The sequence below is a fragment of the Capronia coronata genome (genome assembly GCF_000585585.1).
Source record: "Capronia coronata CBS 617.96 chromosome Unknown acBCG-supercont1.1, whole genome shotgun sequence".
NCBI lineage: Eukaryota > Fungi > Ascomycota > Eurotiomycetes > Chaetothyriales > Herpotrichiellaceae > Capronia > Capronia coronata.
This window is the reverse complement of record NW_006912893.1, coordinates 2,925,535-2,949,363: the sequence shown is the minus strand read 5'-3', so window position 1 is coordinate 2,949,363 and position 23,829 is coordinate 2,925,535. Positions and strand designations below refer to the sequence as shown.

General features: G+C 52.2%; 7 protein-coding genes across 7 annotated transcripts; 4 read left to right on the top strand and 3 right to left on the bottom strand.

Moving 5' to 3' along the window:
* Positions 1-1,896: 1,896 nt before the first annotated feature.
* Positions 1,897-2,400, top strand: A1O1_01040 (uncharacterized protein; the record flags this gene model as incomplete). The annotated part of the gene is made up of 1 exon (XM_007721954.1): positions 1,897-2,400. One exon carries the CDS (start codon positions 1,897-1,899, stop codon positions 2,398-2,400), a length of 504 nt encoding a protein of 167 aa, XP_007720144.1.
* A 3,203-nt stretch (positions 2,401-5,603) lies between these two features.
* A1O1_01039 (uncharacterized protein) lies at positions 5,604-7,319 on the bottom strand (the record flags this gene model as incomplete). Its single annotated transcript, XM_007721953.1, has 3 exons — positions 5,604-6,738; positions 6,790-6,811; positions 6,857-7,319. The coding sequence occupies 3 exons, from the start codon at positions 7,317-7,319 to the stop codon at positions 5,604-5,606; spliced, it is 1,620 nt and encodes a 539-aa protein (XP_007720143.1).
* Positions 7,320-11,375: 4,056 nt separating this feature from the next.
* On the bottom strand, positions 11,376-12,552 carry A1O1_01038 (ribosome-interacting GTPase 1; the record flags this gene model as incomplete). The annotated part of the gene is made up of 2 exons (XM_007721952.1): positions 11,376-11,537; positions 11,590-12,552. The coding sequence occupies 2 exons, from the start codon at positions 12,550-12,552 to the stop codon at positions 11,376-11,378; spliced, it is 1,125 nt and encodes a 374-aa protein (XP_007720142.1).
* A 1,511-nt stretch (positions 12,553-14,063) lies between these two features.
* Positions 14,064-14,798, top strand: A1O1_01037 (cysteine dioxygenase; the record flags this gene model as incomplete). The annotated part of the gene is made up of 1 exon (XM_007721951.1): positions 14,064-14,798. One exon carries the CDS (start codon positions 14,064-14,066, stop codon positions 14,796-14,798), a length of 735 nt encoding a protein of 244 aa, XP_007720141.1.
* A 1,318-nt stretch (positions 14,799-16,116) lies between these two features.
* A1O1_01036 (acetylornithine deacetylase) lies at positions 16,117-17,523 on the top strand (the record flags this gene model as incomplete). Its single annotated transcript, XM_007721950.1, has 2 exons — positions 16,117-16,921; positions 17,033-17,523. The coding sequence occupies 2 exons, from the start codon at positions 16,117-16,119 to the stop codon at positions 17,521-17,523; spliced, it is 1,296 nt and encodes a 431-aa protein (XP_007720140.1).
* A 21-nt stretch (positions 17,524-17,544) lies between these two features.
* Positions 17,545-18,738, bottom strand: A1O1_01035 (uncharacterized protein; the record flags this gene model as incomplete). The annotated part of the gene is made up of 1 exon (XM_007721949.1): positions 17,545-18,738. The coding sequence occupies one exon, from the start codon at positions 18,736-18,738 to the stop codon at positions 17,545-17,547; it is 1,194 nt and encodes a 397-aa protein (XP_007720139.1).
* A 1,192-nt stretch (positions 18,739-19,930) lies between these two features.
* Positions 19,931-22,765, top strand: A1O1_01034 (uncharacterized protein; the record flags this gene model as incomplete). The annotated part of the gene is made up of 1 exon (XM_007721948.1): positions 19,931-22,765. One exon carries the CDS (start codon positions 19,931-19,933, stop codon positions 22,763-22,765), a length of 2,835 nt encoding a protein of 944 aa, XP_007720138.1.
* Positions 22,766-23,829: the final 1,064 nt, after the last annotated feature.

Here is a 23,829-nt window from a genome sequence, read left to right as displayed (position 1 = left end):
GGGCTTCTAAAACAGCAATATTACCAAGTTCATCAAAAATACCGCCGTTACCAGTCATGACGGTACAGTCGATTGTATTGTCACTATGGGAGGTACACCATCTTATTGGACGGACTTCTGGTTCAGCGCCTTGCCGAAGTCATCTGGACTGGTACCCCCTGGCGCTGGAGATTGATGGTGGTCATCCCCCTCGGGCGTTCTCTTCGCTGGTGGAGCTCGCCGGGATTCATGCCATCGCTACTTGCACATCGAATCGATGTCGGATGTTCCACTTGACCGTCGACTACAACTAAAACACCTGGAAAGGCTATCAAAAACGAAAAAGGCAGCAAGTACAACGAATCAACTGTCGGGATCTCCTTGACATTTCTCCCTCGCTGAACCGTGCCAGCTTCCACCAAAAGCCGCCTACATGATCGACATGGTTCAGCCCCGCCTCCGTTTCCCTGACCTCCGTCGAATCTTCTTGTTTGTACTCAATTCACCAAAAGAGAACGCTGTAAGTTCGCCAACCATCGTTACACAAGGACTTCCGGCCGTCAGTGGTATTTCCTGGCACATCAACCATTGATGGGGTGAGACATTCTCAGCGAAGCCAAAAAAACCAGCTTTGCAACAGAGACATTCGCTTTACCCAGGCCAATGGGCTACCTTGGGTGGGAGATTTTTCTGAAAACATTTCAGTTCTGCCTCCCTATTGGCCGCTCCATCGATTTACACTTTCATCGGATGGTCTGATGATCGCGGTCTCCCGCATCCCTTCAACCATCAATCTGGCGGGTGTCTTCGGCGCGTGCCGACAGGAAAGCGAAGTCTCCCGACTTCCCGATAAACGTCCTCCGAAACAATGTCTTCTACGTCACCAAGGTGTTACACGCCGACTGGCTGTCCCGCCCACACACCCTTGCACGAAGCCGTTATCTATCAATCTGTCGTGTCAAACCTGCCATCATGGGGATTTTGTGTCACGTGGAGTGAGGCACGACAGGAAACTACCTAGTAGTTCGGTCTCCAACCCCCAACGGCACTAGACTCTCCCCGTTCGACTTGGGCATCCTCTTGCGCGGCCTTTGTACCCGACTCCTTGTCGCAATCCTGGGGTTGTTTGGGGTGGCGCTTCGACATTCGTCTCTACTCGCTCTTCATGCCCAACAGTGGACACTCGCGACTTTCTCCTCCTGAGGCCTGCATGAATTCTAGGTTCTCACGTTTGACGAACCTTGAACCTGATTCTTCAGTTCCTCGATTTGCGGTTCACTCTGCTGAAGCCCGCATCTTGCATGTGTAACTTGAATTCGATTTTCGAGTCTTCCGCTAGGGCCAGAACTACGTTAGGACACTTGCAGAACACCTTGCGCAGACGACATTGGTTTCAAGGCTCTTGCTGTTGGCTATACAGACATGCTGCATCTTGGGTATGGGTCACGCCTACATCAACAACAATGTAAACACATGCTCGCAGGGAGGCCATCTGAAGGCCGTTAGTCGACTGCAGCATTCATCGCCCAAGCCAGAGAGATCTTCACACGGCCACACCATGTCACGTGAACATGCTCAAGACTCTGAAGGTGTTCGGGTAGCAACAATCGACATTGATGGGCAGTCATTATCCAACTCAGCCAGCAATGAGTCAAGAATGATGGTTGAGAAGAAGTGGTCTCTCAAGTTGTGTCCCTCTGGTGTCCGATACTCCCACAAGCCGTCTCCACGAGGACAACATACGCAATGGGGAACTGTCACTACGTGAAGGAGCCGTCCATTATCCACCTATTGAAGTGGCTCTAACAATGTATCCTGAAGCATTCATCTGCTTCTTTCTACGCACACGACTAACGATGATATTCTTTCATGAACAGCCTGGCTAATGCTTGATTGTGATACAGATTTCTTTACCACATGATATCGACACGGATCTTCTCTCCTTCCCTTCTTCCGCCATTACTCCTACAAGTTCGTGCCCTTGTGTTTCCGGACAATACCATCGGCCCCCCTCCACCTCCACCGCCAAGTCCTGAAGAAGCACGACTTATCAGGTCAAAAGCAGCCTCAGATCTTCTGTCACTCTTCCCTAATGCCCTAGGCAGGAAGTTTTTCGCCGTGGTAAGCAGCAGCAATAAGACCGACAGTGGTGATGGTGGCGGCGTTGGTGTCACAGCAGAGGACGAGGAAATGCGTCTCGAAGTCGAGGAGAGGGTTCTAGGCTGGACAGACAATGCCGAGATGAACAAATACCTTGTCTATGCCATTCTGGAGTATGTCGTGGTTCGATTGATTCCGGAGATGGTTGACCAGACACCCAGTGAGCTGTTGGCTGAGAGAGGGGTCTCACTGACTGACGGTGACATCTCTGATATAATCGAGGTACAGCTGAATGGAGCCGAAAAGCGAAGCTCAGCATAGAAAGGCCGGCAGGTCCGTACGAGTTTGATATAATAGATTCTCCTGAGGTCTTCTAATCTTGACGGTTTTTAATCTCTGTGGACTTGCATGCCTTCATCTTCTCTCACTCGTCTTATCATACCTTTCCCGAAAGCAATGTCCACTGCAACCAAAACTGCGACAATAAATCTGCCAACTGAATACAAAATTCCGCTTCCAGCCTTCCAATCTCTCCATTGATCACTACTCGGTCATAACCTTTGTTTGGACAGCTTCCAGCCTCGTCTGACGCAATCTAATCAAGACTGAACATCACGGTAATACTTCCACAAGAGGTCGTCTGGAAGCTTACATGCCAAGAGGACATCAGAGTTCCAAGCGAAACATATTCATATGTTGGGGTGTGCCGGTGTGGGAGCATTGCACAAGTATTGTATCTGGTTTTCTATCCTGGTGTCTGTCTATTATCTATATATTTGTCTGTGTATATGGATGTTAGTTTTCTGTCTCCAGAAAGGCCATCACTTCTGATCCGAGACCATTCTAGCAGCCTGCATTCATCTTTCTTGGTTTTATTTGCTTGGTTTTCCCTTTTTCTCTTTTCCTTCACTTCTCTTCTTTTGCTCATTGAGTTGTTTGGTCGAAGTTGAGGATTGGAATCGCTAGCCTCGCCTTCGACTTCGACTTGGACTTCGATTGCGAGGACTTTTTGGTGGAAGAGGAATGAATATTCATGAATCCATCGGTAAGGAGTAGGGACCGACTCATAGGAAAGAGCGTGGCCATGTGAGGAGTATCTTTCTGTATTTCGACACATGTCATGCGTGGGAGGGAGTTGTAGACCTTGGGATATCAGGAGCAGCTTTCGTGTTTGGAAGTTGTGATGTTTGGGAGAAGGGACTTTGAAGCGAGTCAAGAGGGAAGGACGAGTACCTACTCCTTCTCATTCGTGTCCTCTACTGCATTTGGCCAAAGATGGCTAACAGTAAGAAGGAAATCATGGGTCATCCAGATTCCATACACCTGAGACGACTTCCGTCTTCCGTCTTTGAACTGAAAGATCTCCCTGCCATGAACCTTCCATGGGAGGTGAGGCGGGACGAGACGAGACGAGGCTAGGCCATGCTAGAGGAAGATGTCAATCATATCTCAAATGGAATCAAGGCAGACATCGACCAGGGATTGTTCATCGACAACTCCGTCCTCTTAGGAGCATATGCTATCATCATGTAAACAGGTTCTGCGTGTTGTATTGTAATCTGTAGATGAAACGCGGCTCACATGCTTCCCGTGTCACAGAAGCCTACGGTAGTGCTTGAGCACCGGGTCCTGACTCCTGGCTCCTGACTCCTGAAGGCCAACATTAAACAATCTCCCAACTTCCAAGCCGTAGTTACTAGTCATGATCTCGCCACAGACCGACCGAGGAACAAGAACACCCGGAGCGGCATATCACACCAAGGCCCTGGACCATAAGAGTCAAGACGTCGAGTCCAGGCATGTAGCACGGTGTAGGACCTAGGACCTAGGTCACAGGCCCAAGGGAGTGGCAATTCAGCGTGATAGCTAGCTAGCTAGAGCCTAGAATCGCTACCGAAGTACTAACTGTAGTACTGTAATAGAATCAGACGAGGGAGGCATTTGGAATTGGGCAGTAGGCAGTAGCTGTAGTCGTTGGGCATCGAGATGAGGATCGACAATGGACATTGGGGAAGAAGATCATGAAGATCATCTAGTTCGTCTGGCCCCCTAGTCCTAGTAGGTGAATATCTTTCAAAGTCAGTCAACCCATGGTACTAGTATATGCAATAAATAGTACCTACGTGTCTACGTAGGTATGTAGATCATACTACGATCAGCAATGAGTGATGCAAAACAGACGACAAGGGTGCGAGAGCAGAAGGAAGAGGGAAAGAGTTCCGCGTCGATCGTTCATCCCAGTCGTTCTTTTTTTTTTAGAGCTGCTTCACTATTGTGTAAATACGTACGTACCTAGGAAGGCCTCCTGAGCCCTTGAATCATGATCGTCAGGTACTGTACGTGTCCATGGTGGATGGTGGATGGTGAAAGGATGAACACTCGGAAGTGGTCGATCCATCAAGCAACATGCTCGTCGCCGCCTCACTTTGTTCCGTCCCTTCACATCCACATCCACGTCTCTCTCTCCACAAGTTCGTTTTCCATCAGCTTCATTCCATTGGAAGCGCGTGACACGGATTAAGGTAGGCTGCTGGACGTCACGTAGACTTCGTCGATCTTCTGCTCTGTCCTTTGCAACCTCCTAGTCTCTGACTCTGTCCACTGTATGCTCGGTGACTTGGATTGCCTTGGTCTTTGGCATCATCGTGATCCCTTTGATCCATTGTTGACACGCTCTACTATGAGATGTATCTGCAGATACGATAGCTTATGCTGCACATCACACATCCTGCATGGGACACAAGACATTTCTGACAATGCATAGTTTTTCTCCCTATGAGTTTCTGCATTGCAGGCCGGAAGCAGCCACCAGACCACGAAGTCGCCTGGGAAAAGAGAGGAAGAAAAGAATTTATACAGCGATGACCGCGCGTCAGCCGCGTGTCCTCTCTTCCATCTCCGTGAGCCCACCACTGCCGGGCACTGAAGCCGAAAACGCAGCCTTTAACCCAGAAGAGAAAGGAAACCCTTATGATCCTGGCGTATACTTTCTTTGATAGACAGCGAAAGCCAATGTTGTAAAAAGGAGAAGTAAAGAAAGACAAAGTTGAAATAAATCAGAATCCCCGTTGGCTTGCGCTCCATCTCTTCTCTTTCACACATCCGTATCCTCATACAAGAAAAAGGAGATGTCGCCACGAGGCTGGGGGTATGTCTAAGGAGGCAGTCATCGTCTGCAGCTGCAGACGAGTACTGTGGCCGAAATCGAGAGAAAAAAAATTGTAGAGCTCATGTGCTCCTGTGAGGTTGTCGAGACTGGTGTCATCGTTCATGGTCCCAAAAGTAATAAATGCGACTCCTGGGTCATGCTAGGTCCCTGGGTGTTCCACTGTCGTGTCGGTCCGGATATAGATTTCGTCATTTCCTTCCGTGTCGGCGTTTCCCTTTCTCCAATGCTCCACGCTAATTTGTCCAAAGGATTGTGTATCAGCTTCATGGGAAGTGCAGATCTACCAAAGATATCTGTTGCAAAGAGTTGTTTCGAACTCCGAGAGTCGAGTCTGCCACAAGGATTGCATCCTTGGCTATGTTGAAATCCCAAGGATGGTCCTCTTCTTGGAGATTCGAGGACTATCCATGATATCGATCGCGTGCATACCGCCTGGCAACATAGCGGTGCCTGGACGTAGCAGCTTCATCTTTTGCATCAATTTTCCAATGGCTAGATAGTCGTCCGGCTCGGCGACAGTGGGGTTTTGCTCTAGCAAGGCCTTAATTGAATGCAGTGCTCGAATGTTATCATCCTCCGCAGGCGATGCAGGGTGGCTGACTGGGGAAGTGTCTGCCGACTTAGGCAATGGAGGTGGTTGCATGGTTGAGAAGTGCGCTTCCTCAGGGCAGTGAATATCAGGAACACTTTTATGCCGTTTCATCATTTGTCGAGGGTCAATGCCGACAGGCCGAGTCTCAATTGTGGTGTTGGTCAAGGACCGAACGGGAAGGGAGGGCCCCTTCCGGCCAGATGAGGGAGGTCGCGAATCAGAGCCTAGATTTGGAGCATGTGGATAAGTCTGGCTTCTCTGGCGGTTCGAAACTTCCGAGTGGTCTTGTGCACCGCTCGTCAATGACACCAATGACATCGCATCCGGATCTTGTCGTACCATTTCAGGTGACGATGGAGAGAGCATGGAGTCCTGGGCGAGTTGAGCAATTTCGTCGGCCATCTGTGCACCCATCTTCGGCGCGCGGTCGAAAGGACTTCTACCCTCGAAGTCGAAGAATCCCCGTGGGGTTTCCATCTTGACACTGTTGTCGTTTCCTGATTCATCGATGGCAGACATTGGGGGCGAGACAAGACCATTTGACGATCTTGGGGACTCGCCTCCGGGCGAGAGCGATGCCGTGTTAGAGTCCATCAGCGCTTCCTCTTCCCCGGGGTTCGAGGCTCCCAGGTGATTCTTGCGCTTGAATTTGTCGAGCCAGGCTACACTGGACAGCACGGCCTGGTCATTTCTGCTGAAGGAGAAAACTTGGGCTTGTTTACGGAGGTCTTCATCGGAGACTGGCAATCCTTTCTTCTGTTGGTTTTTGACCCAGTTGGAAAGGGTCTTCTCAAAGTCGGGCAGCTTTGCCTTCGATTTCTTACCAGGGCTAGTGTTCTCGTCTTTCGGCTGTGGATTCATATACTTGTCACGCTGTCGCAGGATCTTCGACACGGTGCTGCCGGATGTTAGCGCGTACAGACAATGCCCAGATGCCCTTCCCACGCACCTTCTCTCCACGTTGAACTTGGCTATCGAATGTCAGACAAGACCGAATGGTCGGATCATATACATACCTCCTATCTGGGTTTGCTTCATGGTTGGGTTCTGCTCGGCCTCGATGCACATCTGACGACGTTCGTCGTCGGTCAACTTGCGACGTGAAGTCGTCGTCTTGGCACTTGTCGGCGTCATATCGGATCCAGTGCTTGCCGACAAGGGGGTTTGAAGGACTCCAGACGGCAAAATCGGGGTATGATAGGTCTGGGGTTGGCTTGCCAACATACTCGGCCATAACCCGCTGTGAGGCATGATCAATGGCGGTGGCATCTGCGCATGAGAAGCAGCAAAGGGCGATAGTCTGGGCATGTTGTACGACGGTTCCATTGGCATTGGCGTGGTTGGATGGTATTCAAAAGGAGGGAATTCGTGAATCGGCGACATGGTTGTCTGGGGACTGCTGGAGTAAGCATTTGGCATGCTCATCCAGCCACTCTGGCCGTATTCAGAGTGTTGCGAGTCCTGGTGCTCCGGAGGCATATTCATCAAGGCCTGCATGGGTCCTCAGACCTTGTAGTCGTACTGTAAGAATTCCGTCGCAGGTCCGAGTTGGCAATGCATACCACCTGACTAGCAAAGTTGCGGCTACAACAATGCAAGTATCCGCCAACCCTGAAGTTTGATCTCCACAGCCCCCGAAGCTCAAGAACATGAACAAATGTCAAGATCTCGATACAAGCAGATTGTAAAACCTGGCGAACGCGGGGTGTAGCTGTCTGTATACAAGGTCGGAGGGAGCAATGGGCATATGAGGAAAGAGGTGGTCTCGAGAACGGGCGTGTGGAGGTCAGAGACTGAGAATGCGGGATGCAGAATCGATGCAGAATCGATACAGAAGAGACTCCAGCAGACTTGTGGGCGAGCCGAGCTGTGACTTGGGCGAATGGAAGACTGAATTGCGAGCCGGGGCTTTCTTTCGACCAGGGGGCCGGACCAGACTCGAGGGGGTCTGGACAAGGGCGTAGGCGGCCTGCTGGAGGGGTCTGTTGGATGCTGCAGGTGCTTGATAGAGAGCTGCTTATAGCGTGGTTTGTGAGGACAAGCAGTGATGTTGCTTTTGCCCCCTCTTCGCTCTGTGCATCGGGTAATGCGAGCAATGCAAGATGGTACCACTGTCTATCCTCTCGCGACTGAACAATGCTTGGGAGGAGTGATGCCGTTCGCAAGACTGGCGGGTGCGTGGAGGGTTGGGTGCTAAAACAAAAGGGCGGCACTCGGGCCTATAAAGCGGAAGCTTAGGGAAGGCTAGCTGCCGGCCGGTGGGAGGAACGGGCCTAAAGGCTCGTGGATTAGCACTGTGGATGGAGACCGTTAGGTACGAACAGGCGTCGGACGTGCAGGGTTGCCCAGCGTCTAGTCCTCCTTTGTCGCCTAGGCCCGCGCTGCTGCTCTGTCCTGGACAAGCCTGCCACGACCTGCCCCGGGACCCTGAAGGTCTCGTCGGCAGAAATTGGCGGTTTGGTCGAAATCGCCAGCGAAAAGTGACCAGGGACTTAGATGTAGGACCTCCTGAGATTTGCAACCAGGCGCTCTGGGTCGAGAACTGGCTGCCGAAACTGCAGGCCTTCTCGAACTGATTAACCAAGAGACGAGTAACTCGGGAAAAGCAGAGCGACGGAATGAGGCAAAGGTCGTTTTTCAAATATCGAGTCGGCGTCCTGACACCCATAACCCTGTCAGGTTTGTCTTTTCTCCTGCATTTACAATCAGCATAGCAGTTGGGCTTGAGCACGCCCCACGCCACCTCCAGGTTCTCAGCAGCTGAGCGGCGTCAGATTACAGTGAAGCCAGTGGAGGTGAGTCGATGTGCCGGCCGTCAAAGTAGACACAAGCCATGGCAGCAAAGGCTATGGGCGTTCCGTTTAGCCTCGTCCCTCCCATGACCGCCCGCTAGCCAGCCGAGCAATGACGCGGGCGATCCCACAGCGACAATGATCATTTGGCCCACAGGATCTTCCACCGCCCGCCGGCATGCGTCGAAGCAACGGCGAGAACCTGTTCACAGGTTGGGTATCCGTAGCCATAGCGGGAGTTGGAGGGTATTATTGGCAGTCCCTCGACGGACCCGTTCCAGCTAGCAGTTCCTGGGTTTTGGTACTGTACAATACAGCAAAGAGGGCTGACGGTACAGCGATACCATCAACAGAGAAACTGTATCATTCCCCAATAGTCGTGGAGACAGGGTGAGGTAGGCGAGAGACGAGACGAATGATGTGAGGTCAGTGTGCCTGTGCAACCACACGTGGGTCGAAAGAGGCGGTTCAAGAGTGGCTGGCCACTACTGAGAGGCTTACGGACGACCTGGAGGACGGGAGACAAGCTCGGAGGACATTTGGAGGAGAAGTGATGTGCTTCGAGTGAGAGTGAGCGCACCGACTAGCGTCGCTGGTACTTTCACTCCCTTGTTTGGCGCAGGCACCGCGCCAGCAAGCCACGGGCAAGGTTCTCCTGGAGACGAGGACAAATCTGTGTCCGAACATGGTAGCTCCGGAGACAATATTGCAGAGGATGGTAGATAGCTAGCCAACGGCTGAGGTGACTTGGCGACTCGTTTCATGGTTCGAGAGGAGGCAGTACCTGGGCGGCAACGCAGGCTTAGAGAGGCCACCTGAGACGCCCGATGCGGCAGGCGGCGAGGAGCAGAGATAGGACGACTTGGACTAGAACAGTCAAGGTATAACCTATTCCTTGATGGCTGCATGGCTCATCACATGCAGACTGACATAATTGAGGTGAATTGATTGATGCCAGTATTGGTGATAGTGGTTGGAAAGAGGAAGAGCAGAGTTCGACTGGTGGTAGACATTGGATGCTGCCACAAGCACATACATCTATGGCCCATTCAAAGTCTATGATCTTCTTCAGCGCATGAATTTCCATTTCCAGAAAGAGCATTTGAGATAACTGGCCTTTTGTTGCCTGAATCTTGTGGTCGATCCTTCACAGCCATCCTCGGACAAGACTTGGTCTTTGTTCTTGATCCCACCGAGCCTTTCTTGTCTCCTCTTCCCATAACTCCTCCTTGAAGTACACATTCGAGTATACCTGACTAACCGCGGAACACAGAACCATACACGCAAAGCGAAGTCCTCCTTTGACAGCTATACCTTCTTCAGCGCTCGAGCTTTGTTTTTTACAGCCGGCAACAATGACTTCGGAGCGGCGTTCGACCGAACGGATGTGTGGCGCTGCTTTGTAACATCGCAGGGGCTCGCCACGCAGACATGAGACTGGAACACGGTCATCGAGGTACAAAATCCCCGGGGAGGGTTCTGGACATTTGACAAGGAATGTCAAGCCTAATCCAGCAGTCAACAGACCGTCCCACCCCTCTTGCACGGGTTGGCAAGTGTTGACAGGGCTGCCGCAGATACGAAGATGGCATTTGGGATCAGAATTTGACAGCCTCCCATTTTCCATGCTGTGGCACAACGGCCCACGCGGTTGACAGCACCTTAATGCGCCTTCTTGTCCTGCACTCCAACTTCTGCATAGTGCAGATGAAAATGGCCTGATGCCCGTGTCCGCTTATCACAGGCACATTCGACCCTCCATAAGCTCGCAGATTTTGTGCGCTTTGCCCTCTTCGTGTATGCACTCCTTGTAGGGTTGCAGGTCCTGCATTTGAAGCTTGGGCTCAACCATAATGCCCGCATCGAAGCTGTGTCTCATCTCTCCTGTCAGGGCAGCCCCAACAATCCACACCCAGGTCACCTTTTTCCCGTCTCCCTTGTTCATGGTGAGTGTCCAGCAGGACTCCTCCATGGCGTTGAGGGTTGGCTCTGACCTGGGTATGGTCATCCAAGAGGGGAGGCGGCCATTGCATCTTTGGTTCTTGAAGGGCAAATCACACGATTGCCTTGTCTCAGCCCGTATCCCCTCCCACACTGCGATCCGTCGAATGGACAGAGATTCCTTCCGTCTCTTCTTGGACGGCTTGGACTCTCGCTAGGCTCAAATGTCCGGCTGCACGCCTTCGTCACATGTTTTTGCGGCTTCCTCGTACGAGTCCAATGCGCATTTACATAGGAGACATGCTATTTCCCCAATGTCGCTTGCGCTCTAACCGGTACATGTAGTACACCCTTGTTTACAGGGACCTTGACTTGGAGAGGCAGAACATGTTGCGCGCCGCGAACGTGACATGTCCTGCAGAATGACATCTTTCAACAGTATTGCATCTTCAGCTTTGGCAAATTTGTGGCTGGACTGTCTTGATGTTAGTCACTAAAGCATGGTCCTTTTTGGAAGGCCACAACCAGTAGACAATGCAATGATTTGAACCCTTGCGTTGGCCCGGAGCGAGGGACAGGTTGTCGACATTCGAAGGCGCGGGGATGGCCGGAAGGTGGGCATCTAGCCTTGTCAAGCGCAGTCTTCCGGTTCCACGACTAACCAACTCAACCCTTGACGAGGCTTGTATCATTGGAGGCATCGAACGATAGTAAGTGCGTATCTCAGGACTGGTGGGGAACAGCTGGAGATTGACACGATTTGACGTTCACTTTTTGATAATGGTGACTGAGGGCAAGTGGGTTAGCATTGGTACACTGTCTCAGGAGCGCGTAAGGTCTCACCGATATCTTCATCGGCCAGCTCGTGCGACAAGCCTACACGCTGAGGCTGATGCTTGACCGAGCGGCCATAAACGATAGCCTGTTTAAACTGGTCCACAATAGTCTTGTGGATTGCGTTGCACTAGCAATAGTCAGCCAAAATCCGGAGATGTAAAATATTGCGGTCAACCTACAAAATCTTCCACGGTCGAAGCGTTCTTTCTCAACACGACCGGCGTGCTGTAGTCTGGTTGCTTGCCCTTGGGCTTGGTATAAATACGCCTCAGCTGTAATTTCTCCCACATCTGCTCGAGGAGTTCGTCAATGTTCCACCCATGCTCCGCACTGATGGGACAAGCATTCGGGATCCGGTATAGCAGGTCCAGTTCCTCAATGGAAATGGAGTCAATCTTGTTCAGCGCGTATATGACCGGAATATAGCTCCTGCTCTTTGCCTCGAGGACGTCGATAAGGTCGTCAATGGTAGCATCGCATCGGATTGCAATGTCGGCCGAGTTTATCCGATATTCACCCATGACAGCCTTGATCTCGTCGTGGTCGATATGCGTGAGTGGAACGGTGCTGGTGATGTTGAGACCTCCCTTGTCCTTCTTCTTGAAGACGATATTCGGAGGCTCCTTGTTGATACGGATCCCAAAGCCCTCGAGCTCAGCCTCGATGACGCGCTTATCCGTCAGGGGTTTGTTCACGTCGAGGACGATGAAGATTAGATGGCAAGTCTTCGCGACCGCAATGACCTGACGTCCACGACCTTTGCCGTCCTTGGCCCCCTGAATAATACCGGGCAAGTCGAGCATCTGGATGGCGGCACCATTGTACATTACCTGACCAGGTACAGTGGTCAGGGTGGTGAACTCGTAGGCTGCGGCTTCGGAATGCTGCCCGGTCAGGCGACTCATCAGTGTCGATTTGCCCACGGAAGGGAACCCAATGAATCCCACCGAGGCGACACCGGTCCTGGCGACATCAAAACCACTGCCGCCGCCACCGCCGGAGGATGTTGGGGTCAGGAGTTCCCTCTTCAATTTTGCCAATTTGGCCTTGAGCTGGCCCAGATGGTAGGACGTGGCTTTGTTTTTCTGAGTCCGAGCCATTTCGGACTCGATCTCCTTGATCTTGTCGACCGTTGTCGACATGATGTCCGATGGGGGAAATTACCGACACGGGAGGAGAGTTCTTGCCGAGGATAGTATCTGACTCCGTTAAGAGAGGATTTTCGTTGCGGTTGGGCAGCGATATCTGGAGGGTTCAATTTCCGTAGTGGGTGACGCTCGCCTCTACGCGCAAAAAGTGCATGGACTGAGTGTCAAATAGCGGATGTCGTGTAACCGTTCTTTGTCGTCTCCGATTACGCAACTGTGAGATAGGTGTAGAGACGAGGTTGGAGGAATTGATTCGAGCTGTGGTCTGCGGGTGCGGCGCAGTTGACTGATGGTACAAATCGCAGTTTGACGTGAAAAAGATGTGTTTGGAATGCAGTGCCCCGCAGAATTTACTTGGTACTTTTACTCGACACTTTTTTAGGTAGGTGTGCCATGAATTAGAGTCACGTATCAGACAGTTAAAATGCCCTGAGGCGCAGTGATTGCCACTCTGAAGATTCGACTACGTTCGGTGTTAGGTACCTGTACAGTACTATATGTTGTAGTAGACCGATGGTTTTGGGCTGCTCTTCGCCCTCGAAGCACTGTGTCTGGTGTTCCACTAGGGAAAAGTGCCTGCCGAAACCGATTCTGCAGGCTGCGAATAGCGTCTGAGTTCACCTCAACGCCACCCCGCGTCATCCTCCAGCGCCTGTATCGACACAAAAGTTTTTTGTGTACAGAGTACCAACCTGGTAGGCACATACCCAGGATCCAGGTACCATCTCGCCACGCTGTGGTGCCCCTCCTCCGTTCATTCCCGCTGCCAGTGTTCCAAGGTCACCTGGTCTCTCGCTTCAGGCGTCTGAAACAACTTCAACGCCTCCGAACATCCGGACTGCACCTATCAATGGCGTCGGCGGCGCCTGGCCCTGCTCGCCAGCCTTACCGTTAGCACATTCCTATGGGTACCTTACAGAATACCTCCGACGGCCCCGCCGAGCACATTTTTGAAAGCCTGAAGCTTTCTTCTTTCTTCGTCATTTCTTTAAAGAAAAGGCCACATTATTGTAATGGGAACTTGCCAGCGTCCATACCGCTTTGACCTCAAGCAGCTATTCGCTTAGCTCCACTGAACCCCGAAGTCCCCGATCATCCTGTCACTGGTTGGGAGCACAGGAGTAAACAGCAGATAAGGTCACCGGATTGAAGAACCCCCGCGGCCTACCAAGAGCGAATGCGTGAGTTGAAATAACAATATTGTTACTTCCGGAGTATCTTTATCATCGGAGACACGTACGCTCTACTGTCACTGCTGTCATCCGCCAACACCAGTGCGTCAAATGGTGGACAAGGCTTGCTGGTGAGACCGCGTCCTTATCTGCAGGGAAGCAAAGCAGTACACCGCCTTCACCGTCTCACCCCTTACCACCTACCGTCCGCTGAGGAATCTACATAGCCCCCTCTTTCACTTTTCAGTCAAACTCGATTTCCTGTCTCTCTCTTGTCCGCAACATTGTCAGATTATCCAGAAACCTGTTCACCAGTCACTGCGTGCTCGCGGCATGTTATCCTACCAACCAACGCCCGTCGAGGCGGCGCCATATATGCTACGACCTGATCTGTATCCGCCACAGCACCAAGACAAGATCAACACAATTGATTCAACAGATGACTTCCACCGCCTGGTGCGAGCCCTCTCTGACGTACTGGGCCCTTCTTCCGGCATTGACTCCGCCGACGTCGACGAGAACGATCTCATCCGTCTCATGGAAGGCTACGTGTCACAAGAAAGCCAGTGGCATCAATACGCCTTCGCGGACACGAGCCGAAACTATACTCGCAATCTCGTCGATGAGGGTAACGGCAAGTCGAATTTATTGGTAGTGGTCTGGAATCCAGGACGGTCTAGTCCAATCCACGACCACGCCAATGCGCATTGTGTGATGAAAATCCTCAAGGGGAGTCTCAAGGAAACATTGTACTCCATGCCGCCAGGCTCCGCAGACAGCCAGATAAAGTCATCTGGCACGTTGACTCCACCACAAATCGTCAAAGAGACAACTTATGCGGAAAATGAAGTCACCTACATCTCCGACCAGATTGGCCTCCACAAAATCTCCAACCCCTCCAGCACCGAGGCGGCCGTTTCTTTGCATCTATACACTCCGCCTCACGCGGCGAACTTTGGCTTCAACCTCTTTGATGAGAAAACCGGGAAGCAAACACATATCAAGCAAGCCGGCTTCTTCTCCGACCGCGGCAAACTCATTGAAAAATGCAAGTTTGGGTCTTTCTAATTTTTGTCTATGAACATGGCCTCCAGTCCTCGACTGGCATTGATACCCAGGGTGCTCGAATCGTTTGAAGGTGTTTGATGGTTATGGTGTGGAATGGCGTCAAGAATGGCAATGGTGTCCAGGTTTAGAAGGTCTCTGTACCGTGGCTCTGGGAGGTCGACCGCGTTGCTCTATATTGGATAAGGACTGCAACTACGATTACCCCTGCCCACTTTGTCCAGGGGCTACCTGCAAACTGTGTTTGTGTGATGAAGGAAACATATCTCGGTCGGACAGCATGCTCACGGCACCCTGAAGCTGGCTCCAAGGGATCATGCTCGGGCGCACTTTGGAGATTCAAGATATTGAGGAGGCAATGTGTCGGTATATTGGCACTTGGTTTTTGGGCAGTGGGGGTTCTGTTTACAGTGCACTCAGATCACTAATACTAGAATCTCGTCTCTCTCAGCGGACACCAGCAGCAAGAATTGCAACCACCCCATCAACTACCAGTCCCATCCCCACTCTATCACGCGAGTGCGTTTTCGAAACGGAGTTCGTCTTCCACGACGGGTGCATCAATCCAACATCGGCCGAGTGTGCCCGACACTTCCTCTTTGAAGTTGTAGAAAACCCATTTTGGTCGTCGCTGCCTTCTTTCTTTTTCGTAGTCTCTGCGCGGCACTTTTTCCTTCAGACAGATCATAATACCTAGTAGACTGTCGATTGCCATACTCTGTAGAACAGTTTGGCCGGGCGAAACACTTCGATTGGTCCACCTGTCCTGTCATGCTTCGTGCGGCATGCGGCATGTCGGTCTTTGGAGGTGTTGTCCAATGAGATCCAAAAGCGCCCGTCTCTCTGTAGATTACCTACCTAGGTACGCTTTTGCTATCTACCTGACCTGGCGTGTCTGGTCACAACCCATATCTCTCTCGTACGCTGTACCTGCTTACACCAATAAGGGGATCTGGCAACAGAGGGGAGGGGAAAGGGAGATGTCCGTTTGCCATGAGACATATCAGATTCGCCAAGCATGGACCGATATAATCAACGACAAGGACGACGGAGGGCTCACGTCTTTCTTTAGGAGTGAGACTATCTACCTGAGTTAGAGTTCGCCTCAGACTTTGGTTCTTCTTCAACGATAGGTTGGCTAGGAGTGTAAACGAAGAAGCATCAACTCAGAACCGCATTTCTTTTACCCTTTCTTCTATCTTCGTCCCTCCGCCTTCGTCTGCAGTATTTGCCTCGCCTCCTAGCATCTTGAGCTGCCCTACTTCGACTTTCCATAGTATCCCCTGACGCATTCCACGCATTTCGTGGCGATCGTACAAAGATGCCACAGCTTTCCAGCGATGTAGTCGCATCAATCACAAAGTCCGTCTCCGATGGCTTCGACGCTCAAATCGCATACACACAGTCCCTGATCAGGTTCGGCGGCCAACGAGGCGAGGAGAGTGAAGTGCAGGAATTCGTGTTCAAACAGTTCGCCGACCGGGGCTATGAGCCGGTGAAATTCGAAATGGACGAAGCCGCCCTGGCGAGCCACGTCGGCGCGGGCAAGTTCAGTGCCACACACTCCAAGGCGCCTATTGTCGTGGGCGTGCATAAGCCGCGCGAAACGCGAGGCAAGAGCCTGATCCTCAACGCCCATATCGACGTTGTGCCCATTGGGCCTGTGGACTTGTGGACGCATGACCCGTACAGCGGGCATGTTGAAGGTGACAAACTTTATGGTCGAGGAGGCGCCGACATGCGAGCTGGCGGCGCAGCAAATCTGTGCGCGCTCGATGCCTTGCGGCGGCTTGGATATCAGCCCGCGGCAGAGGTCATCTTGGAGTCGGTGGTCGAGGAGGAGTCCACGGGCAATGGGACCTTAATGACACATTTGAAAGGGTACAAGGCGGATGCGGTGCTGATTCCCGAGCCCGAGGAGGAGATGCTGGTGCGGGCCAATGTCGGCGTCTTGTGGTTCCAAATCGAGGTGCGCGGAACTCCCGTGCATGTGAGGGAGATGGGCGCGGGTATGAACGCGATTGATGCGTGCCAGAGAGTGGTTGGAGCGCTGAGAGAGCTAGAAGCAGAGTGGAATGAGCGGAAGGTCGGGATGGAACACTTTGAAAATGAGGAGCATCCTTTGAGTAAGTTCTTGACCTTGTTTGTCAAGTGGACAGCCAGTGCGGGAAAAGGGGGGAAGCTTTGATGGATTGAAAAACCCAGGTCGAACTGTGCTAACGGACCGTTCTGGGCAGATTTGAATGTTGCAATGATCAACGGAGGTGACTGGCCATCGTCGGTACCAGCATGGTGTCGGGTTGATTGTCGAATCTCGATATATCCCGGTGTCACTGCAAAGTCTGCCGCAGATGAGATCGAGCAGAAGGTGGCAGATTTCTCTCGGACCGATTCATTCTTGAGCAAAACTCCCCCAAAGATCATCTGGAACGGTTTCTTCTCCGAAGGATATGTGCTTGAGCCCGGTAGCGAGGCAGAGAATACCCTTCGAAGAGCGCACCAGCAGGCAACAGGCGAGGACTTGAAGACATTCATGACAGCAGGCTACCTCGACACTCGGGTGCATGTATTGTATGATAAGATTCCGGCATTGTGCTATGGACCTATCAGTGCCAACATCCACGGTTTCGATGAGTGGGTGAGTGTCAAGAGCCTGAAGAGGATCACCACAGCCATCGCATTGTTCATCGCAGAGTGGTGTGGGCTTGAAAAGATAGATGTGGAGTGACGGTGTGGATGCTGAGCCAGTCTACACTGGTGAGGCGTGGTCAGGATATTCAACTGGCATGTCAAGGTCGATCACGATAGGTTTGTGGAACTTCTTGCCGGCCTTGTGTGGCCAATTTGTTGCCATATAGGCAGCATTCACAATGCACGTTTCGACCCTTCCTTCGCGACCTGAGATTGCTTCTTGATCCGATCGACCATGTGAGCCAGGACCCCCGAGGCCATGGGTTGCCGGTAGCTTGTAATCGGTGATTGCGCCTGTAGATGGAATAGGGCGTTCTGCCTTTTCGAAGCTGGGAAACGGTGGTCGGGGAGGCGGAGGAATCGCAGGCAGAATGCCTTCGTAGCCGTTGGCTTCAGGCACTTGACCATCCTCAACAGCGCCGTCGACTTCAACGCCCCGAGATCTCGCGAGCTGTACGTTGGAGACAAGGTTTCCTGCGCTCCCATCATTGCGCAGTGCCGTGGATTGGGCTCTCGCGGATAGATCAACCGTAAATTGCTTCTTGCCTTCGGGACCAGGGTCATTCCAACGCCGGATACCTTTCTCTTTGAACTTGACGTATGGGCAAGAGATATCCCATGTCACGGCCTCGACCCCATATGCTTCATGGACATGTCCACAAACATGTAACCGCGGACGCACTCTCCACAATGTCTCCCGAAGCCTTTCACATCCTGAGGCTCCACGTGTGGCACATTCATCTCGATGGAATTTTGCTGGCGTGTGAGTTACCACGATATCTGAATCCAGAGGGATCTGATGCCAAAGTTCAAGAGCGTGTTCGGGGGAATACCCGAAAGCCCACAGACCACGCGCAGGCGAGTATGGAGAGCCAAAAATCTTGAGAAGGGAGCAAGAGCCATCTTCATGATCAATTCTAACTTGCTTCAATTCATGGTTCAAGTAGACGATGGATGAGTCCGATTGAAGTAAGGCGATGCACTGCTGGGGGTCTTCCATTCTCTTATTGTGGAAGTAAGCACCATACTGTTGATAGAATGGAATGTCGCAAGTGATATCGTGGTTCCCGCAGACAATGACCTTGACTTTGAACGAGGTCTGCCCAAGCCAATTTATGGTCTTCTTGAGTTCCGAGAACGTACCCTGGTTTGTAAGGTCCCCTGCATGGATCAATATGTCGCCAGTGGGCAACTTGGGAGTCTGATTGTGCGTGTCGGAAATACAAACGATCCGGACTCGTCTGGTGGTCATACTGATACCAATAAACGCGTTTGAAGAACGGCCAATTCAAGGGGAGGCCAACGCAATATGTTCCATATATTGAAGTTGAACTTGTCGATGGTTGAGTCGCTTCAGCTTTCTTCTTACCTCTGCGATGCTCCTGCCTGCAGTGGTGTAGTCCGCTGACATAACGACAGTTGATCTCGACACAAGATATCTCATAGGCAGGTGAAAACAACGGAAGCAGTAGACGAAAATGAGTGTTTCGTAAGAGGACCAGGTCTTGTCCAGTCCACACCGAATGTCAGTGTTTGGGACCTTGCATTAGGGGGTTGATTAAGCCAGCATGAATAGCACATCCGACGCACGACGCGCCGCTACCGCCAAAGCTCCGCGCCGTCTGTCGCGATGAGCAGGCGGACTAGTATCCAGGATCGTACGAGGGCTGAATCGAGGCCATTCGAACACGTTCCTGATATAGTGTTCTCTGCAGGGTGAAGACACTCGAGTAGTCGAGTAGGCGAGTAGGCGAGTCCCAGATCATGACCTGAAGTATGTAACGTGAAGTGGATAGAGAGTGCAGAGTAAACCGCAGGCAAAAGATATCGGCTCCTCACCTAGGCTCCTAGGCTTCTGGGGGTTCTTTAGGGGCTCCCGAGGCGTTTGGCTTCCTTGCCCCCGGTCATGCCGCAATCAATCACTCCTTTCCGCGGGCGCACCTTGCCATAGAGACCATAGCCTGTAACGTAGTGCCCGTGGTAGGAGGATTTAGCGCCTAACCGCCCCGGAGACAAGTCGAATCACCGTGCGAGATCTTCTTCTCTTAGCCCTAACTAGGCAGGACAAACGTGACAGAAGAAAGAGGCTAGCGACCAGAAGGCACACAATGTACGGGAGGGTTTGAGATATCACATCTGTGCCTTGTCGTGGCGTGGCATTTGTACCTGCAGGTGGTTGTGGGAGACGTGACTAGGAGGAGAAAAAAGAATGGCAGATCACGGACCTGACTCCATCGGTTTCGAGACACTCTTTCTTGCTCGAAAGTCATAGCTTATACAAATGTTTGAAGCAATACCAGACCACTGCACTGCGGTGTTGGGAGAGTCGGACCTCCTTGGGCTCTGGTCCAGGATTCCCTCACCATCAACAAGCGAGCGGTGCTAGCAAGGGACCCCCGTGAAGCTGGTGGCCCAAAAACAGCGGCCGCCCAACTCTCATCGGCATGGACGGGCACGACACGTCAACTTCTGCTCCTCGAAACCGCGTCCATACCAGCTCTTCTACCGTTGTTGCACCTCCTCATGATCTCCCACATTGCCGCGTCTCCCCCATTGAGTACCACTATGATCGTGTCACGGATGTGGAACTCCCACGAGCTTTACGTCCGCATTCTCACCAGGTCCGCAGAGCGACGACGGTCGACGTCAACAACGACCTGACAGGTCGCCCGCAACTCCGCAAGAAGCCAAAATTAACATCCAGCAGCACCGAGCCAAAGCCACAGTATCATCTCTATTCGCTCGACCCTGGCATGACCACATCAGTCGAGACATCGAAACTCTCTACCGTCCCTTCCCTTCACCTCTCCTACGAAGGCGTCGATCAGAACCACCACCAACCTCCCTCCAGCAGCGGGGTCGGCCAACAGCCTCCCCCTTTACAGCGCATCAACTCGCATTCGCTGCAGCGATCTCCGTCCCAGAAAAGACCGCCCGCGTCGCATAGTAGTTACGGTGTCGAGACGATTTGTGGACCACCTCCCTCATACAGTACACAGCGAACCCTATCGCAGGACAGGATTCGAACCCTGGATCGAAATACAGGGTCGAGAGCCATCAACGCAACGCCTCGAGACTTGTCCCCTGCCAAACCCGATGAATCTTTGACAGAACCTGAACTTTCGCAGCCACCATCACAACTCTCGCCCGTGCGGCAAGACAACGCGGCGCTTTCAAGTACAGATTCTTTGACTGGCGAGGCGAACACACGAGAGGAGTCAAGCCCGGAGACTGCAGACACGCGTAGTCTGCTTACTCCCGACTCGGTGATGAGTAAAACTGAGGGAACAGCGGCTGAGGCTTCGGAAGCCGAGCAGCGTGGAATCCCAGATCTCGAGAGGTTACAACCAACATCTACGGACGAGGATAGTAAAGGATCGAGCAGCGATGAGAAAAAAAGTGAAGACTTGTTTTTGAATATAGCAAAGGCGGACGCGTCCCGGGAAGAGCAAGTATTGTCCAGGGCAGACAAACGACGGTCCAGAATCTCACTGCCCTTCTTTACGAGTACGCGACAGTCGACAGGGTACAAATCCTCCCCGGTCCTCGAGAGATTTGATAACGCCAGTGTATCGGGTCGATCAGAGGCTCTGAATCACTACAAGAGGTCCTCGCTTGGGCAGCATGTACCGGGAGCTCTGTCACGGTCATACGCGCAAGGAAATCCCGTTCGCGACGACGGCTTCGAGGTTCAGCAACAGACATACAGCGCGAATCCTCGCAATGTTCCTAACCGGCCCCTTGCGAGGCGATACTCAAACACAAATACCAACACAAATACTGATTCTGGACGCCACGTTTCTCGTCCGAGTACGGCCCGGATCAGTCGGCTGGTGTCAGACTCCACGTTTGCGGATTGCTCCAAGCCGGTAGACCATAACGCAACGGAGTCAACGATATCCACCACCGCCCCTTCAACCGTATGGGATGAGCTGGATGATCTGAAATCGAGGATTCGGAAACTGGAGCTGACTGGGAAGCTTCCCCCTTCCTCCGCCGCGGCGATGAACAACGCCGAGCGGCCCAAGACGGCAACAACGGCTGCGACCACCATGTCCTCCTCCCCCAAACAAAAGGGGGCTGTGACGCAGTTGCAATCAGCGATTGAAGGGATCCCATCCACGATCCACCCGAACCTCCACGAGGCTCTCGGGAACGCCAAAGCGGTCGTTAGCAATGACGTGTATCAACGATTGCAGGCCACCGCACAGGATGCTCTCCAATTGTCGATGATGATGAATCCCGACGGATATTCCGGTGGCGCAAGCACCGTTGGCTTGTCCTCGGTCTCGGAACGCCAGATCCGTCGAAGAACGGAGAGCATGTGTCGAAGCCTGACCGAGCTGGCGATAGCGATTTTGGCTGATAGCAAGTCAGCGCAGCAACCGACTACAAGACCGGGCAGTCGAGATGCATATCAGGCCACAGTCACGGGCCTTCGCGGACGTGGGTACAGCAATGAACCCACCGAACGCCCTCCTGTCGCTTCGAGGGTCCAATCTCGCCTTGAAAGTCGACGAACCAGTGTACCATCCGCTGCCACGATGAACGCTCCAGCGAGTAGCCCGGAAAGCGTTTTTCACACGCCTCCGACAGCATTGCCCCAGATACCGATCAGCTCATCCCGAGCTGGGCGCACCTCGTCTCTATTACGCAGCAGAAGAACCGGACATCTTGATGCAAACACAGACGACGAGGAAAGCAGTCCTTCTGTGCGGCCTGTGAGTCGCGCTATGACCGAGGTGGGAACCTATCGGCAGATGGCTCGGAATCGAGCAGGATATTCCAGAGAATATACCGCCCAACATCCAATGCCCTCGCCAGCCGAGTCGACCAGTATGCAGATGCGGAGCTCGATGCCCACCAATCTCAGCACCAACCTAGTGTCAAGACGCAAGTACGCGTCTCCTGGAAGCAGTCTCGGAATGCAAGAACAGCCGCCCCTTACACCAAAGGAAGCATGGGGTCGAATATCAATCGTCCCGGGTGTGGCATCGAGTCCAATTGAAGCAACGCCGGATAATCAGGTTGGTCTTCGGGCAATGAACTCCACCAGCAGGAGAAGTCTTGGGTTTGCGAGCAGAATCTCCAGCGTCAGCAGTCGGCTGCGAGCAGCCAAGGCCGAGAGAAGTGGCAGTGTGCGAGACTCCAGCGAGGCTCGAAGCACGCGAGAGATGATTGCACCATCAGGATCGGAATCGAACAATACGATGACGACGACGACATTGTTGTTGGAAAGACAGAATTCTAGTCAGAGTCAGAGCGTTGGAGGGAGTTGATCAGGGGGTGGGTGACATTGAGTAGTATCTGGTCACGACATTCCACCCCAGGACTTGTATCATCCTAGGAACATTGTTGTCATTATGGGTGTATGTTGTATGACTGGCTGGCCGTACCCAGGAAATGGATAGCAACGGCCGAAGACCACAGCGACAGTGTGAAGTGCAGGTTGTGTACCTACCTACCGACCTACCTAATCAAGGTAGGTACTCATGGGTTTTGTTCTTTTTGAGGACCAGAGATCCAGAAGGCCACAGACGATGAGAGAGGTCATGTCAAAGACCTCCAGACTTTTTTTCTGTCACCGATACACTGCAAAGCCGAGGAGTACCTATGTATCAGGCCAGTGCCAGCAGATCCTGTCATGTCATGTCATCGTGCCAATTTTCTTTGCCACCGACTCTTACCACCAAAGGTACTATAAGGCGGAATCCAGATGTTTACCTCCCCTGTTGTCCTCCTTTTTCCGGCCTCACCTCTATGACTAGTACATCCTGGATATATAGGTACAGAGGATTCAAACGGCAAGCCTAGACCAGAAACCGTGCCGCCGTAGGACGATGTGATTGGCAGTATCCATCCACTGGGGACAAACTTGAAGATGACATGTTATTTGACGGCGTGCCGGTGGAAAATCATCGGATTTGACGGAATGCTGCCTGCAAGTATCCTTTAAGGACCCATTCTTTTTGGTTATGGAGGACAGATTTGATGGATTCTGTCTTGAACCATCAGAAACAGTACATAAGGTACTCTATGCTGGCCACGTGTACCTAACAGAGGTACGTACACGAAAATCCTGTTTCACCAGATTCCAGAGGAAGAGGTGATAGGCACGAGGTTTTTTAAGAGAATACAGGTACCTACGGCGGGGACACTGGGCTGAGCAGATCGATCCACTTTTGGCAGAGAGGGAGAGGACGACACGACGACAACATGACATGAAAACTTAAGTTAATACAGCAGATATCCGCTTTCTGATGATACGGTAGGTATACTTGATGTTCTAGAGATCGAGTCTGTTCTCTGGTAGAATGACTCCCGTCAATGGCCATGGGTAAGG